Source organism: Aethalodelphis obliquidens, unplaced genomic scaffold (assembly GCF_003676395.1).
Source record: "Aethalodelphis obliquidens isolate GAN/ISIS:26980383/991018 unplaced genomic scaffold, ASM367639v1 scaffold33, whole genome shotgun sequence".
Classification (NCBI taxonomy): Eukaryota; Metazoa; Chordata; class Mammalia; order Artiodactyla; family Delphinidae; genus Aethalodelphis; species Aethalodelphis obliquidens.
Genome location: NW_020837977.1, coordinates 16,468,037 through 16,485,395, shown reverse-complemented (window position 1 = coordinate 16,485,395; position 17,359 = coordinate 16,468,037). Strand labels below are relative to the sequence as shown.

The window sequence follows — 17,359 nt, the reverse complement described above, 5'->3', positions numbered from 1 at the left end:
CGCATTGGCTTCAGGGCCCACCCTAATGCAGGATGAGCTCATGCTGATATTTACCTTAATTACATCTGCCAGGACCTTATTTCCAAGAAAGGTCACATTCTGAAGTTCTGGGTTGTTATGAGTTGAACTGTTTTCCCCCGAAAGATATGCTGAAGTCCTGACCCCCAGCACATCAGAACTTGCCTCTATTTGAAAACAGGATCATAAGTTACTAGCAGATGTAATTAGTTAAGATGAAGTCATGCTGGAGTAGGGTAGGCTCTTAATCTACCATGACTGTGTCTTTATAAGAAAAGACACACAGACACAGACATGCAGGGAGACACAACACACACCGATGACAGAGGCAGAGACTGGATTTATACCAAGAAACCCCGGGGATTGCTAGCAAACTACCAGAAGCTAAGAGAAAGATATGGAAGGATTTTTCCCTGTAGGTTTCAGAGAGCATGGCTCTGCCCACACCTTGATTTTGGACTTCTAGCCTCCAAACCTGTGACAGACTATATATCTGCTGTTTAAAGACACACTGTTTATGGGATTTTTAATGGCAGCTCTAGAAAACTAATACAGGGATAGATGTGAATTTGAAGGAGACATTATTCAGCCTACTATAATTGGTCATCAGGGCTGCTTTCAATACTGGCAAAGTAGATACTGTCCCCATCAAGAACTTCATCATCGGGCTTCCCTGGTGGCGCAGTGGTTGAGAGTCCGCCTGCCGATGCAGGGGACACGGGTTCGTGCCCTGGTCCGGGAAGATCCCACATGCCGCGGAGCGGCTGGGCCCGTGAGCCATGGCCGCTGAGCCTGCGCGTCCGGGGCCTGTGCTCCGCAACGGGAGAGGCCACAACAGTGAGAGGCCCGTGTACCGCAAAAAAAAAAAAAAAAAAAAAAAAAAAGAACTTCATCTTAGAGAACACTGGAGTCAAAAGGGCCATAATCCTAGCCTCAAGTTTTTGACGGGAGTTACCAATTAAAAGTATGAGGATTCCCTTCAGACTGTCAGCAATACTGCTTATACCACTAATTGTTTCCCTCCACTTCACCACCCTGAAAATTCATGGTGTCATCGTGGACTTGTAACCCAGAGTGCACACCATCACTGATATCTGGAAGACCATGACTAGCCTCTCTGGCAAAGTGCAGATCCCAAAATGTCATCCCAGGATTCATTAGCTCTGACAAGGCTTTGGGCAAGGTCATTCCTGAGCTGAATGGCAAGCTCTTTGGCATGGCCTTCCATATTCCCCCTCCCAACACGACTGTCATGGATCTGACCTGTCACCTGCAGGAAGCTAACAAACATTACTACATCAAGAAAGTGGGGAAGCAAGGGTCTAAAGGAGCTCGGAAGGGCGTCCAGACCTACAGAGGGATTGGCCTGATTATTAAGACTTTCACAGTGATACGACCCAACTGTAATGCTGAGACTGGCACTGCCCTTAACCACCGCAATATGAAGCTCATTTCCTGATATGACAACAGGTTGGGCTAAGTCCACTTCACGTGGATCTCAGAATGTACACAGAATCCAATGTGTAAGAGCCCTGGACCTTATCCCCAGCAACAGCATGATAGAAGCAGAGAGGAGCTCAGCTGCTGGGGAGTCCATGCCCAGTTGTATTCCCCGACACACTAAGAATTGTTCATCTTCATTTAACACAGTTTCTGTTCTCTGAACAAGGTTTAGAAAGCTCTGCTTTGCCATATATTATTAGTACCAACAATAAAATCCTCACTGTATCCAGGGAGGGGGTGAGGTAGGGTAGGGGACTGACTTGAACAATTACTGAGCCACAGCTGAGATTCCAACAGGACAGTAAATACTACAGACAAATGGTTTAATAACGTTAACTCTTGGAAGCTCTAGCATATTTCTTACCTGTATATTCAGAAAATGGCTTATGTATTACTCCTAGCACAGGTTTACCATTTACAGCCACACACACCATAGTAGTAACATACTTTCGAAGATCCTCTACAAGAAAAAAAAAATCCAATAATAAAAATTATTATTAAAATAATTTTAGGATTGAATTTAAAAATTCAATTTTTAAAGCATTTAGAATTTTAAAAAGCATTTAGAATAGTCCCTGTGCAAGGGATGTGCTCACTAAATATCATCATTATTATATCATCAAATCAATTGCACTCTAGGAAAAACTCTTTACAAACAAACCCCTCAATATTCCATATTTCTACTATTTCTGCAAAATATTGTTTTATAGTTTCAGTTACTATCAGATATACACACCTAGTGTCTTCTCCCTGTTCTCCAAATAGTTCTCTACTGAGTGTCTGTTTTGGGCCAAGTTCCGTACTTAAGCGCTAGACTGCGAAGGTGAAAAAGCAGAAGCCTCCAGATTCAGAGAACGTACCGTTTAGAAGAACAGATATACAAGCAATCAACTTTTACGCACCAAGAGAACAAAGCAAACACAGAACATTATATATCTCTGTGTAAGAAATAGGGACTGAGAGAAGATCCACAGAAGTGAAACAGGAGCTAGGACTAGGTGAAAAGAACAGCAATAGGAGGTGGGAGAAGTAATTCTGTTTTGCTGTTTACTTGCTCCCTGGGTGCCTAGGATTTACTATCTTGAATTCCAAGAACAGATGCATATGGAATAAAACCTAAATTCCAAAAATCACAAGTGAATATTGTATTCTGGCTATATAAATAAATACCTCAATAACGAGCACCTCAATAAGTAAATCAATATGTAAATCAACACTTCAATAAACTGGGGTCCGATAGGAACTATTTTGTTGCTGTGACTGCTAGAAACTTCCCTTCACTAAAGAATCAGTGACACAGTGAGAGGAGGATGCCATAATACAGTGATCTGAGGGAAAAAAAAGGTTGAGAATAATTGATCCACTCCAGAAGATGCACACCACAGTGCTTTAATCCAGCTCTCCATCTTAAAATCTAATTGGAAAAGTTGTGTCAGGCTGGTTAAGTACTTACCACCAGGAATACACCACCTGCCCTTGTTCTGGTTCTCCGATACATAATGGCAACATGAAGTCTGAGATCAACTTTAATTTAAAATTACCAGTATATTCCTGTGTAGCATCAAGTGGGTCAATCCAGACAGTAACACTCTCCGCTGGCACTTCCTGAGGAGTGGCTATTTCCGTTAGGATGTCCTCAGGAATCTTACGATCCCATAAGATAACCTCCTGATCAGCTGCGTCCACGTGTTCCTCAGTATTTATCTGCATTAAAAAGAATTGACAGTTAGAAAAGTTTTAAAGTTAGAAAAAAATCACTACCTGGAAAAAACAGAATAGAGAAAAACAATTCAGACAAAATCCCATAAATTGAAAGTAGATAAATATTTTTATTTCAAGGAATGCCAATGAAAAATGAAAATATGTAAGAAATTCCAGCGACATTGTCTTCCAGTGCTTTCCAATCTAATATTCGAAATTAGCTTGTTGTGTAAGCAGGACAGAGAATCTAAACATAGAGAAATATAAAAAGGAACTAAACATCAAGGAAACAAGCTATTTAAAACTTGATAATATTTAGGAAAAATAACAGATCTAAAAGTGTGAAAATGGACTGACAATATTATGGAACACTGAACACAAGTAACTATAAGAGTCAGAAAGAGAAAAGTGACAATAGACTTAAAATTATGCCTTAAAAACAATATGACTTAAAAACAATGATAAAGATGTCAATTCTCCCATCTGTAAACTGCAGATTTAAAGCAACTTCAATCAAAATCCCTACACTTTTTTTAACCCCTTCTTGGAAACAGAACAATCCATTTTGGGGAAAAGGAAAAAAATATATATATGATATATCATGATACATATATGAGATATATATATATGTATGTGTGTGTGTGTGTATATATATATATATACACATATATAAATATCATGGTGGGGTGACTTTCCTTGACATATTTTGGCTTTTTCCCCCAGCTTCACTGAGGTATAATTGACAAAGCTGAATGTATTTAAAGTGTACAACATGATGAGATGATATACACATACATTGTGGAGTAAGTACCACAATTAAGTAAATTGACATATCTACCACATCATGTATTCACTTTTTTCTTTTGTGGTGAAAACACTTAAGATCTACTCTTGAAGCAAATTTCATGTATATAATTCAGTAATATAAACCACAGTCACCTTGCTGCACATTAGATCCTCAGAACTTATTCATCTTAGTTATAATTGAAAGTTGCTTTTTTTTTTTTTTTTTTTTTTGCGGTACGCGGGCCTCTGACTGCCGTGGCCTCTCCCGTTGCGGAGCACAGGCTCTGGATGCACAGGCTCAGCGGCCATGGCTCACGGGCCTAGCTGCTCCGCGGCATGTGGAAACTTCCCGGACCGGGGCATGAACCCGTGTCCCCTGCATCGGCAGGCAGGACTCTCAACCACTGCACCACCAGGGAAGCCCGAAAGTTGCTTTATTAAAAAATAAATTTATTTATTTATTTAAATTTGGCTGCGTTGGGTCTTCATTGCTGTGCACGGGCTTTCTCTAGTTGTGGCCAGCAGGGGCTACTCTTCACTGCGGTGCGTGCGCTTCTCATTGCGGTTACATATAAATGTGATACAATATTTTACTTTCTCTGTCTGGTTTATTTCACTTAGCAGAGTTCCCTTCAGGTTCATCTATGTTGTCCCAAATGGCAAGACGTCCTTCTTTTTGAAAGTTGAATAGTATTCCACTTTAGGTGTGTGTGTGTATCACATTTTCTTTATTCATTCATGCATAGATGGACACGTATCTATCCGTTGTTTCCATATCTTAACTATGACGAATACTGTTACAATGCACTTGCGAGTACAGGTATTTCCTCCAGATACTGATTTCATTTCATTCAGATATATATCCAGAAATGAGACTGCTGGATCATATAGCAGTTCTATTTTAAATTTTTTTTGAAGAACCTCCACACTGTTTTCCATAATGGCTGTACCAATTTACATTCCCACCAACAGTATGAAAGGTAAGAGCTCCCTTTTCTCCACATCCTTGCCAACACTTATCTCTTGTCTATTTGATAAAAGCAATCCTAACAGGTGTGAATTCATGTCTCGTTGTGGTTTTGATTTGTATTTTCCTAATGATTAGTGACGTTGAGCACCTTTTCATATATCAGATGGCTAATTACATGTCTTCTTCGGAAAAATGTCTATTTGGGTCCTTTGCCCATTTTTTAATTGAATTATTTATTTTTTGCTACTGAGCTGAGTGACTTCCTTACATGTTTTAGACATTAACCCCTTATCATATATATGGTTTGCAAATACTTTCTGCCATTCCATAGGTTGCCTTTTCATTTACTTGACTGTCTCCTTTCCTGTGCAAAAAGCTTTTTAGTTTGATGTTGCCCCACTTGTTTATCTTTGCTTTTGTTTTCCATGCTTTTTGGTGCCTTTTCCAAAAAAAATCATTGCTAAGACCATGCTAAGGAATTTTAGGTTTTAGGTGTCACACTTAAATCCTCAGTGTATTTTGAGTTAATTTTTGTTGCGTGGTGTAAGATAAAGGTTCAGTTTCATTCTTTTGCATATGGATAACCAGCATTCCCAGCACCATTTATTGAAGAGTCTATCTTTTCCCCATGGTGTGTTCTTGGCACCTTGTCAAAGATTAGCTGGACGTATATGCACTGGATTATTTCTGAACTCTATATTAAATTCCATTGGTCTATGTGTATGTTTTATGCCACTATCATATTGTTTTGATTACTACAGCTTTGTAATATAATTTGAAATCAGAAAGTGTGATGCCTCCAGCTTTGTTCTTGCTTGGCTACTCAGGTCTTTTGTGGTTCCGTATGAATTTTAGGATTGTTTGTTCTAGTTCTCTGAAAAATGCCATTGGAATTTTGATAAGGATTGCAGTGAATCTGAAGACTGCTTTGGGGAGTACAGATATTTTAACAATATTAATTTTCCCAATCCAAGAACAAGCAATCTCTTTCCATTTATTTGTATCTTCTTCAATTTCTTTCATCAATGTCTTTCAGTTTTCAGTATACAGGTCTTTCACTGCCTTGGTTAAATTTATTCATATTTTATTGTTTTTGATGTTATTGTAAATGGGATTGTTTTCTTAATTTCTCTTTCAGATAGTTCACTGTTGTTAGTGTACAGAAATATAACTGATTTTTGCATGTTGATTTTGTATCCTACAACTTTACTGAATTTGTTTATTACTTCAAAAGTATTTTGGTGGAGTCTTAAGGGTGTTCTATATGTTAGATTGGCTCATCTGCAGAGACAATTTTACTTCTTCCTTTCTGATTTGGATGCATTTTATTTGTTTTACTTACCTAATTGCTCTGGCCAGGACTTGCAGTACTATGTTGAATGGATGTCGTAAAAGTGAGCATCTTTGTCTTGTTTCTGATCTTAGAGGGAAAACTAAAAGCTTTTCACCACTGAGTACATTAGCTGTGGTCCTGTCATATATGGCCTTTATTATGTTGAGGTATAGTCCTCCTATACTTAATTTGTTGAGAGTTTTTATCATGGAAGTATGTTGAATCATACGATTTTTATCTTTCATTCTGTTCAAGTGGTATATCACCTTGATTGATTTGCATATGTTAAACTGTCCTTACATCCCAGGGGTAAATTCTACTTGATCATGCTGTTTAATCCTTCAAATGTGCTGTTGAATTCAGTTTGCTAGTATTTTGTTGAGAATTTTTACATGTATATTCATCAGGGATGTTGGCCTGTAATGCTCTTTTCTTGTAGTGTCTTTGTATGACTTTGGTATCAGGGTAATGCTGGGAGTGTTGCTACTTCTTCAATTTTTTGGAAGAATTTGGGAAGGACTGGAATTAATTCTTCATTAAATGTTTGGTTGAATTCACTGAAGAAGTCATCTGGTCCTTGGATTTTCTTTGTTGGGAGACTTTTGACTAATGATTTAATCTTACTAATTACAGATCTGTTCAGATATTCTATTTTTTCCTAGTTCAGTCTTGGTAGGTTTTTGTTTTAAGGTATTTATCCATTTCTTCTAGGTTATCCAATTTGTTGGCATATAACTGTTCATAGTAGTCTGTTATGATCCTTTGTATTTTGCAGTATCAGGTGTAATGTCTATGCTTTCATTACTGATTTTATGTATTTGAGTATTCTCTTATCTTAGTCTTGCTAAAGGTTTGTCAATTTTACCTTTTCAAAAAACCAGATCTCAGTTCATATTTTCTATTGCTTTTCTAGTCTCTTATTTCTGCTCTGATCTTTATTATTTCCTTCCTGCTGCTAATTTTGGGCTTAGTTTGTTCTTCTTTTCCTAGTTCCTTGAGGTGTGAGTTAGGTTATTTGAGATTTTTCTTTTTTCTTAATGTAGGCTTTTTTCTTTTTTTGTATAAATTTCCCCCTTGGAACTGCTTTTGCTGCATCCCATAAGCTTTGGTATGTTGTGCTTCCATTTTTGTTTACTTCAAGATATTTTTTTTCATTCCCCTTTTGACTTTTTCTGAGTGTTGTTTAGTTTTCACATATTCGTAAATTTTCCAGCTTTCCTTCTGTTACTGACTTCTAGTTTTACATCATTGTGGTCACAAAAGATGCTTGATATGATTTCAATATTCTTCAATTTGTTAAGACTTGTTTTCTGGCCTAATATGTGATCTATCCTGGAGAATATCCTATGTGAGTTTGAGAAGAATGTGTATTATTCTGCTGCTGCTGAAATGTTCTGTATATGTATGATAGGTCCATTCAATCTATGGCGCAAGTCTATTATTTCTTTCTTGATCTGTCTGGATGATCTGTAACTGAAAGTGGGGTACTGAAGTCCCTACTATTGTGCATTGCTCTCTTTCTAGCTTCAGATCTATATTTGCTTAATATATTCAGATGCTCCGATGTTGTGTGCACAGGTATTTACAACTGTTATATCCTCCTAATGAAATGACCCTTTTATCATTACAGATTGACCTTCTTCATCCCTTGTTATAGTTTGCTTTATCTCAATCCCCTAAAGCCAGGCCAAGTGCCGAGAGCTTCTCATTTGTTTTCTCTAGGGTGGTGTCCTGAAATGCTCAAGTCTGTGAGCCTTTTCCCCATCCCAGAGTCATGGTGACTTTCTGCATTTGTTCACTAGCCATCTGCAAAGGCTTAATCTCATGGTCTGTGGGAGCATGTGCCAAAATCAGGCCAAAGCGGGTGGGTGGTGTAGGTGAGGCATGTATTGTTGGGGGTGTTCACAGGCCATTTGGGGGGGTTTGCAGGTAAGGAGTCCCCAGTGGCTCATGGGCAGGCTTCCTGACGGCATTTGCAAAGAGGTTAGTAGCATCCGTTTGATGAGTTGAGTCCTGACTTAGGTGCTCCCACAGTTTCTCCCAACCCCTCAGACTTGCAGATCACCTCAGTAATCTAGGTGAGGTGAAAAAAAAGTAGGCCTTTTGGCCAGTGTCTTGCATGGCTAGAAAAGCCAGGCACTCACTCACACACTCCTGTGGGTGAAATCACAGGCTGAAGGGGTCTCTCTCTCTCCTGGCACTGAGCTGTGTTACCTTGACAGAGGGGCAACGTAAGAAAAGTGAAAATGTTCCTTTTACCCTCTTCGATGCATCTATTTTTGGATTTTTTTGTCTCAGTAATGTGCTGAAACTTCTCTGCTGGACTCCCAGACTCCCACAAAGAAACTCTTGTCTGTGGGTGACTGCCAAAATCAATGTTCCATAAGGGAATGACAATAGAGAATTCCTATACTACCATCTTGCAAATATCACTCTAAAGTATTTTGGGTAGAGAGCCCATGCTCTTAATGACAATGCTAGGCCACCTCAGTGAATGAATGCAGCAGTAAGAACATGCAAAAACCAGAATAAACTTAAAACAAATAATGGATGTGACGCCAAGAAAAGAGAAGCAGTTCCTGGGTCTTGATCACTCCAGTTTTACAAAAACGGTAGTGCCAAGTCTGAGTAGCAACGACTGTGCCTTTTTTTTTTTTAAATTAATTAATTAATTTTTGGCTGTGTCGGGTCTTAGTTGTGGCACACAGGATCTTTCGTTGCGGCACATGGGCTCTTTGTTGCTATGCATGGGTTTCTCTCTAGTTGTGGCGTGCGGGCTCCAGAGCACACAGGCTCTGTAGTTGCAGCACACGGGCTTCTCTAGCTGTGGCGTGCAGGCTCGGTAGCTGCAGCGCGTGGGCTTAGTTTCCCTGTGGCATGTGGGATCTTAGTCCCTGACCAGGGATCGAACCTGCGTCCCATGCCTTGGAAGGTGGATTCTTAACCACTGGACCACCAGGAAAACCCTATCACTGTGCCTTAATGATTAAGATTTTTGTTTGGAGTTCATCAGCTTCTTCATATTCTTTCAACTGAGTATGTGCTAACAAGTTACAGAACTTTATTTGAAGAGATTTTCACTGAGAGTCAGGTAAGGGAGAAACAGAGTAAGAGAATAAGAACATCAGCACAATTACCTGATCTGTTTTTGCACAACAGCTATTTGTTACCTGCTACTACCACGTCACACCTACAAATTTAATAAACACTCCCACCATTGTAGACAGCCTTACCAACAGTTGTTAAAGTCAAAACCAGTAAGTCTTCCTCAATTATTTTCCACATTCCACCAGCCAGTAAGCCCTGGAAATTCTAGCTCTCGATTCTAAATATCTGTCACTATGTATACCAAGAAATATATCCTAGTTTGAACCACCCTCTGTCTCTCACTCGGATTCCAAAAATAGCCTTTGATTGCTCTGCCTCCAATCGTGCATTCACTGATTCATTCATTCATTCAACAACAATTTAATGACTACATATTCTAAACTGCTTTGGGCAAGGGAATATAATAGTGAATAAAAGAGATCGATTACTGCCTTTCTGAAGCTTCACTTCTCAACCCAGCAACCTGACATCTTCCTAAATCACATCATGTCACTCCCTGCTTAAAACCTTCCAATGGTTTCTCATTACATTGAGATAAAATCCAGACTCCTTACCATCACCTACAAGGTTAAGTCCAGGATGATCTGGCTCCAGTAACCTTTCTCTATTTGCGCCCTTATTTACTACACTCCAGACTCACTTGCCCTCGTCTGACCCTCTGGCCTCAGGGCCTTTGCACCTGTACTCTTCGGTTCATCTACACTCTCCCCAAACCTCTGCATGATGGTCTGCCTGCTTCTCGTCATTCAGTTCTCAGCCCCAAAACAGGGCCCCAGAGTGGCCTTCCCTGACCACCATGGCCAGAGCAGGGCCCCACCCCACCCCACCCCTCTCCCCACAAAATCTTATTCTCTTCAAAGCCCTCATTAGTATCTGACGTATGTGTTTATATGTTTACTATCTATCTTGACTCACTCGAACATAAGTTCTGCGAGTTCAAGGGCCCAGTTTCCTTCATTACTATAGCTCTATCCCCAGTGCCCAAACCAGGGCCTGGCACAGTAGGTGCTACATAAATACTTCTTGATTGACAACATTATTCTTCATCAACGCAGTTTCATTTCTTCCCTGTAAGACCTTCCACTCAATCTACTCTCATCACTACTGCCTATCTGTCTCAGTCCTCACCAAGGAATTGAAGAATAAGAAATCAAGATCCTAAAATACAATTAGTGCCATTCATATGACAGTTCAGTTACTCTGGGGTCAAGGAAACTTTTGGTTAGTGCCTTAAGAAGGTAGCATTTACTGCATTTCTCCCTAAATCATTATATCCTAATAAGTTTTTAGATAGAATGCTTCACACTGTGCTTTCAGTAGGCATTCGATAACTATTTTCTAAATGGATATATATAGCTCTCTAGCTGTCCTCTTCTCCTTTTACGTATAGAAGCCTTTTACTGCCAGCTATTACCTCTCAAATATACCCCTATAAATAAACATGCTCTGGTGTCTCACACTTTAAAAACAAACATATGAAACAAAAAATCCACAGAACCTTCTCTTAGTCCCACGTAATACCCTAGCCAAGTTCCTGAGAGCCCAATTTCTCGAAAGACTTGTCTTTACTTAATGTCTCCATTTCCTTACTTCCCATCTTTTTAAATTTTGCTTCCTTCTCATCAAGACACCAAGAGAACTCTCATCTAATTTACCAATGACCTGCACACAGAGCCATTATAAAGAGTATGTGTTCTACATCAGATTGCCTGAGTTACATTCCAGCTCCTCATTTTACTGGGTATGTGACTTACCTAGGCTAGTCACTTAATCTTTCTGAGCTGCAGTTACCTTATTGCTAAAAGTGGGTGATACATACACCTTCCTATAGGGTTCTTTGGGTGAATCAATGAAATACAATAGGCAAAACAAACAAACAGTGCAGTGCTTAACACAGAGTAAGCACTCCATAAAAGCTGGCTGCTAGTATTCTTACTAAATGATGATTTTCAGTTTTCGTTATTCTTGGTCCTAGGCCCTGATCTTCCCTTTCACACTGTATTCTCTCCCGAAGCACCCCTGTCCAAAACTGGTTTCAATTAATATTACAACATTGATGACTCACAAATTTATATTTCTAATGCAAATGTCTCTTCAGAGCTTAAGACCCATATATTCAACTACCACTTTAACAAGGCCCCTTGCACCTTTCAAAGGCACCTCTAACTTAACAAGTCTAAGACGGCACATTCATAATGTGCCCTCTTGCACTTGTCATCCTCCACTGCCCTTCACCACCAGCAAAACGCCAACTGTGAAAGCCAGAAACAGAAGTCATTTTTGACACACATCCCTAGAAATTCTCTCATATCCTTCCACATATATCCTCCTCTCTACAACCATGACCCCCAATTCAAAATGCATCATCTCTCACTTGAGAAAGCCTCCTAACTGGTCTACCCCCTCCAAACCATTCTCTAAGCATCTACACCATGAGCTCTTCCAACCTTTAAAAAACTGTAGTTAAGAGTACACTTTATTTGCTACTCCTATGCTGCCTTATATACAAAATTATACAGACCTGAGATAATTCCCAGACCATTAAGTGAATCTCTGTGAGCCTAAGATGATTTTCTACCTGTGTAACCTTTGGCAAATTATTTAGCCTCTCCAAGCCTCAATTTATTTACCTGCAAAATGGAGGTAATAGCACTTAACCTCCTACGTTGTTGTCAAGAGTAAATTAATAATGGTAAGAAAAAGCTTAATTCGGGGCTTGCCACTTACCGAGGACTAAATAAATGTTGGCTAGTAAAACAAGCTGAGTATAGCTTTCCCATTGCCTGAGTTTGGGTCCTCATCTCTCCAAAGTCTAGTTAAACAGTCTCCTAACTGGTCTCACTCACCTCTCAATGCCCAAAGCCCAAACAAAGTATGGCATCGTGTAGGCTTCAAGAAAAGTCAGGTAAGTCTGGCCTTCTTTTAGCACTCTAGGATTAAACTAAAGATCAGGTTCAAACTTCTTTGAGATTAGCATAGGATCTAGCCTCTGCCTACCTTCCTAGTTTCTTCCACAGTAAGTCTTCCATGTGCATCTGTTTCAAGTTCATCAGGCTACTTGAATTTACTATACTACCACCTCTATACCGCCTGCTCCTTTGAACTTGGTTTTTCTCTGTCTGTGATGCTTATGTCTGTACTAATTATCAAATTACTAGTTACCTCAATTTTATAGAAGAGGAAACTGTCGCCCAAAGGAGTTAAATGACTGGTCAGGATCACCTAGCCTGGTGACAGGACAAGATGTTAAGGCAAGTGTTCTTTGCACTATATTAGCACTTCTCAAACTTTTCCAGTGAGTACTCCTGTTGAGAGAGAAGAGTCTCTCATCCCTGAGGTCAAGAAAGGCACAGACCCAAGACTCCTACCAGCTTGAAGTATCATGCTTTATCTTCAAATAAATCACTGTCAAAAACTTTTAACAAATTGAGGACAGGAGCCCCTTAAAAAGAGAGTTCCCTGTACATTAAACCAAAACTATAAATCTAAATGTGTTCTGTAGTGCAAATCCACTCCAGAAAACTATCTTCAGCCTTCATTTTCACCATTATCCACAAGCATACAATGAGAGACAGTGTCATACAAATGGCTGCAGTTACTATTATTTTCACACCATGAAATCAAGCATTGCCAATGTGTTTAGGAAGAGGAGAAAGGCTGCCCTGAGAACTCTCCCAAGATCCCAAACGTGAGAAAGACTGAAGGCAAAAGGGAATCCAGAGATCCTAGGCCAAACTTGAGTTTTCTTAGGACAGCATACGCACCTTTTTTTTATTTTTGGCCACGCCGGGCAGCATGTGGGATATTAGTTCCCCACCTGGGGTCAAAGCTGGGTTCCCTGCGGTAGAAGCGCCGGAAGAGGGGAGTCTTAACCACTGGAACACCAGAGAAGTCCAACATGCACTGCTTTAGAGCAGGGCTTCTCAACCTCGGCACCAATTGAGAAATTAGGCCAGATAATTCTTCATTAAGGGGGACTGTTCTGTGCATTATGGGATGTTTATCCTCTACCTACTAGATGCCAATAGCATTCTGCCCCCAGTTGTGACAACCAAAAATCTCCAGACATTGCCAAATGTCCCCTGGGGGCAAAATTGTCCAGTTGAGAGTGAGTGACACCTGCAATACCCTCTTACTAAGGAGTGAACAATTAAGAGAGGCGAGCTCGAGCCTCTGACTCCAGACAGGGAAGTCATGGGAGAAAGGGACCTCTCTCCATTTGCATAGGGCACCAGGATAAAAGAAGAGAGGATCTGTGGTTTCTCAATGCTAATTTTCCATGGGGACATAAACTGAGTGGGATTCGACTTAAGATCCTCACCAAAAAATTTCAGGTGCAGCTTCAAAAACAACTAGACATTTAAGACTGTACTTCTAGGTGTTGGAGGAAGGGAAGGAGACAGGAAAGAATGTAGGGCTGAGTCACTACCTAGATGGCAGTAACATCTGGCCTCTAGTCTAACAACTTACTGACAAAAGGAGACAGCTCATCATGACACCATCCTACTGTGACATTGTGTAAGTGAACATAACCTCCTCTATTCCACTAATCACCATCCAACACGAACACAAAAAGACACGCAAAAGACGTACATGCAAACATTCAGTCACAAGAAAACAAAAAGTTATTCTACATAAAGCAGACTTCACCATCTGTAAAAAGCTTAGTTTCTGTGTTTTAACGAGATGCAGCGCATCACCCGTGGCAGCTACTCCCCCAGCGTTTGTTAAGAAGGGAGAAAACAAATGCAGAATCCTGCGGAAGTTACCCAAGGCAGAAGTTTTGATAGATGTGCAGTGGGGTGGAGTTCACATTTGAACACACGTGTACATATGGATATACACATCCAATATTTGAGAATATTTTTGTACTAGCGTTTTTAAAAAAGTCAACTCTCTGCTATATTTCACTATTATTGCCTTTAAGCTTCAACAATTTTAAATTTTCCCCAGAAAATCATACTACAAGTTTTAAGTCGCCTCCTAAAGGTAGTTCATATAAACTGTGGAGAGGAGTTTCATGAGTCTCAGGTCTCCCACGTGGAAAGTGGGAAAATCATATTTACTTCTTAAAGTTGCTGTGAGGATCAAGCCAAGTCCTATGTAGCCAGGATCTGGACACCTAAAATACACTCAATAAGTGGTTACTATCACTATTGTTTATAACTAGCATATATCAACTTCTCTGAAATTCCCGTTTTTTTCCACAAACTCTTAGGGAACACCATGTGCTTCGGAGAAGTGAAAAAGAAATTTTACAAGCACATCTTACACCCAGAAGCCAACACAAGATAAGTATTATTTGTGATGATAAAGCACAGTAGGGCAAAAGAAAAACCTGAAGTGTTCTATGTTTTGTTTGAGAACTATCATGTCAATTACATCAGGTATCCAGCAGCTCGAGATACGAGAGCCAAAGTTCCTTCCCACTGCAAAAAAATTTTTAAAAAGACAAAAAAAAAAAAAAAAAAAAGTAAGAAAAAAAGACCAAAAAAAGAAAAAGCAGTAATATAACAGACTGGAGAGAGGGTTAAACAAGATATGTAATTCTACAATGACAATACTCCTAAGTCTTACAAGAACAACAGTAAAAGGTCAGATACCTTCCAAAGAAGCTGGGGTTTACGTTTCACTGTTTATCTAATCAATAAAATTCCACTGGAAACGATTTTTCTTCCCTGTCGCCAAAATCTACTGTTAGGTGAGCTAAAGCATAGAAAGTACCGCCACACTATGGTAGCTCTTCCTCTGGATTGTAATACATTCTAAAAAGCTTTATTCATTCAACAGCGCTGAAATGATGAAGTTTAAAGTATTAATAACGAATCCAAAATGTCTGGATTTCCCTAAGAAAATGTCAATTCCTTCCCCAGAAACGTTCTTCAATCCTTACTCTTTGGAGTAAATAAGGGATAGAAGGCTGAAGTTGCCGGGAAATATACTTCGAAACACTTCCTTGAAGGGCCCCCCAAATATATGCCAGTAAGAGGGTCCTGATGAGACCACAGCTAAAGTAAATCGTGGGCGCACCAGCCACACATGTCCTGCACACCCAGAGCTCTGCCGCAAGACGTCTACCGTGGCCTTCAGCTGGTTCCTAGCAGGTCCGCCAGAAAACATGTATTTTACAGTCACGACCCTTCCGGCAATTAGATGAAAGGAGGCTAGAGGGCCTTGGGGGTGCTAGTCCAACCCTTTCATTCGACAGAAGAGCCTGCGGCAGGGAGCGAAGTTAACTTTCTCTGCCTTCGGAGAGCAGGGCCCACCCAGAAGCCAAAGCTCCAGATCCCAGGTGCCAAGTGGGCGCGCACACCTGGGGAGGGGCCAGAAGGTCACGCGCCCCGAGTCGGACGCCCCGCGACCTCACCCAGCTCTTCCAAGAACTCTCTGTTATGACCTTGAGCACCTAAACCTTTGCGTCTCCAGCTCCGGATCTGCGAAATCGGAGCCAGAGCCGGAACGCCTGGGGCTGCTGCAGGAGTCGACGCGCCGGGACCCGCGCCCTGGCCCCCGCTCCGCCCCCCGCCCCAGCGCCGGCTCGCGACGCCCACCTGCACGTTGGGGAAGGCGGTCTTGAGCAGGTAGAACATCTTGCGGTTGGACAGCACGTCCCCGCTGGTCATCTTGTCGTCGGCCCCCTCGCGCGTCTTCCCCTTGGACTTCTCGTGGAGGACGTTGCTCTCGCGGACGCGCCGCACTTCGTCGCCGCCGCGCACGGCCGCCAGCACCGACACGGCCAGCATCTCGCGCAGATCCACCGTGCCCCCATCGGCCGAGGCCGCGGGCCCCGCCGCCCCGCCGCTCGGCTCGCCGCCCAGGCCGAAGAGGCTGAGGCGGCCGGCCAGGAAGCCCGAGTAGAGGTGGTAGAGCACGCCGAGCCCCAGCAGGCAGAACACGGCCACCCCCAGCGGGGACAGGCGGATGCCCATGGGGGCCATGGCGGGAGGCCGGGCCCTCGGGGCGGCAGCCCTCACAGGCCTGCCCACGCTCCCGGGTCGGGCAGCGCGCGGACTACACCGGCGCCCGCTCCCCGGCGCCCGCGCGCCCCATCGCTCGCTCCCGGGAAAGGCCGAGCCGCTCCAAGAATCCCCTCGCCGCCTTTCCGCACGCCCGATTCCCGGGGCGGCGCGCTCCCAGTTACTCAGCCGGCCCGCGCGCCTGGCTTACACGTTAGCCAACTGCCGTGAGGTGAAAGGGGAGCGTGGGTGTGTATCCGGGTTACGCAAGGGGGCGGGGCGCTGGTGAGGGGCGGGGTGAGCCAGCCCCAACCCCCTGGGCGGGGCGACCGGAGGCGGGGTGGCCGGCCGGTAGCTCCGGGTCGTGTTGGTCGGCGGCGCCTCAGTTATTCCGGTCGGACGGCTGTGTTTGGGTTTTCAGATCACTCCGGGATATGGCGGAGCTACTTCCCAGGCACGGAAGGATGCTGAGTGCCGTGTGGAAATTTAAATTAAATCTCTCTTTGAACGACAGCGTATATCTGAAATAGAGCCATAGGGACAGTCTAGACGTCCCGTCACTCTGATTATTGAGACGGGGGACGTTGCAATCCATTTTAAGAGAAACCTATGCTTTTTTTCCGTCGGCGCTTGTGCAGGCAGAGCCTGCAGCTTTAAATCGCCTCTCGGCGCTCTTCCAGGCGGAGCGGGAGTTGGGCGGGGATGGGAGGAATTTTACTTGGCTTTTTATTCTTTCGGCACCCCAGTCTAAACGTTTATGCATTTATATCTGTCTGTCTGCATAGATTTTTCCCTTTACCTTCACCCCCCCAGAATAAACCATCCTGTAGGCAGGTGAAGAAATTACCTTGATTCTGGGCTTTCACGATGTGAGAAAACAGTCCGGGCTTGCCTCACTGCCACATCCACCTTACCCATACAGTACCTTCCAGAGGCTGAGGGGGCAGAGGAATGGCCTGCACTATAAAGGTTGTCTCACGATGG

The 17,359-nt window shown here is 42.3% G+C and overlaps 1 protein-coding gene across 2 annotated transcripts in view; it reads right to left on the bottom strand.

Moving 5' to 3' along the window:
- Positions 1-16,621, bottom strand: part of BPNT2 (3'(2'), 5'-bisphosphate nucleotidase 2) — a 32,051-nt gene extending 15,430 nt beyond the window's left edge. Inside the window, exons 1-3 of one of the 2 annotated variants that reach the window (XM_027128057.1) lie at positions 15,971-16,621; positions 3,063-3,225; positions 1,886-1,981 (exon numbers count right to left, since the gene is read on the bottom strand). In XM_027128057.1, the coding sequence (XP_026983858.1) occupies positions 1,886-1,981; positions 3,063-3,225; positions 15,971-16,357 (646 nt within the window). In that variant the 5' untranslated portion in view covers positions 16,358-16,621. The remainder of the gene's footprint in view (positions 1-1,885; positions 1,982-3,062; positions 3,226-15,970) is intronic. The other variant, XM_027128055.1, reaches the window with a different exon arrangement.
- Between the last annotated feature and the right edge of the window lie 738 nt (positions 16,622-17,359).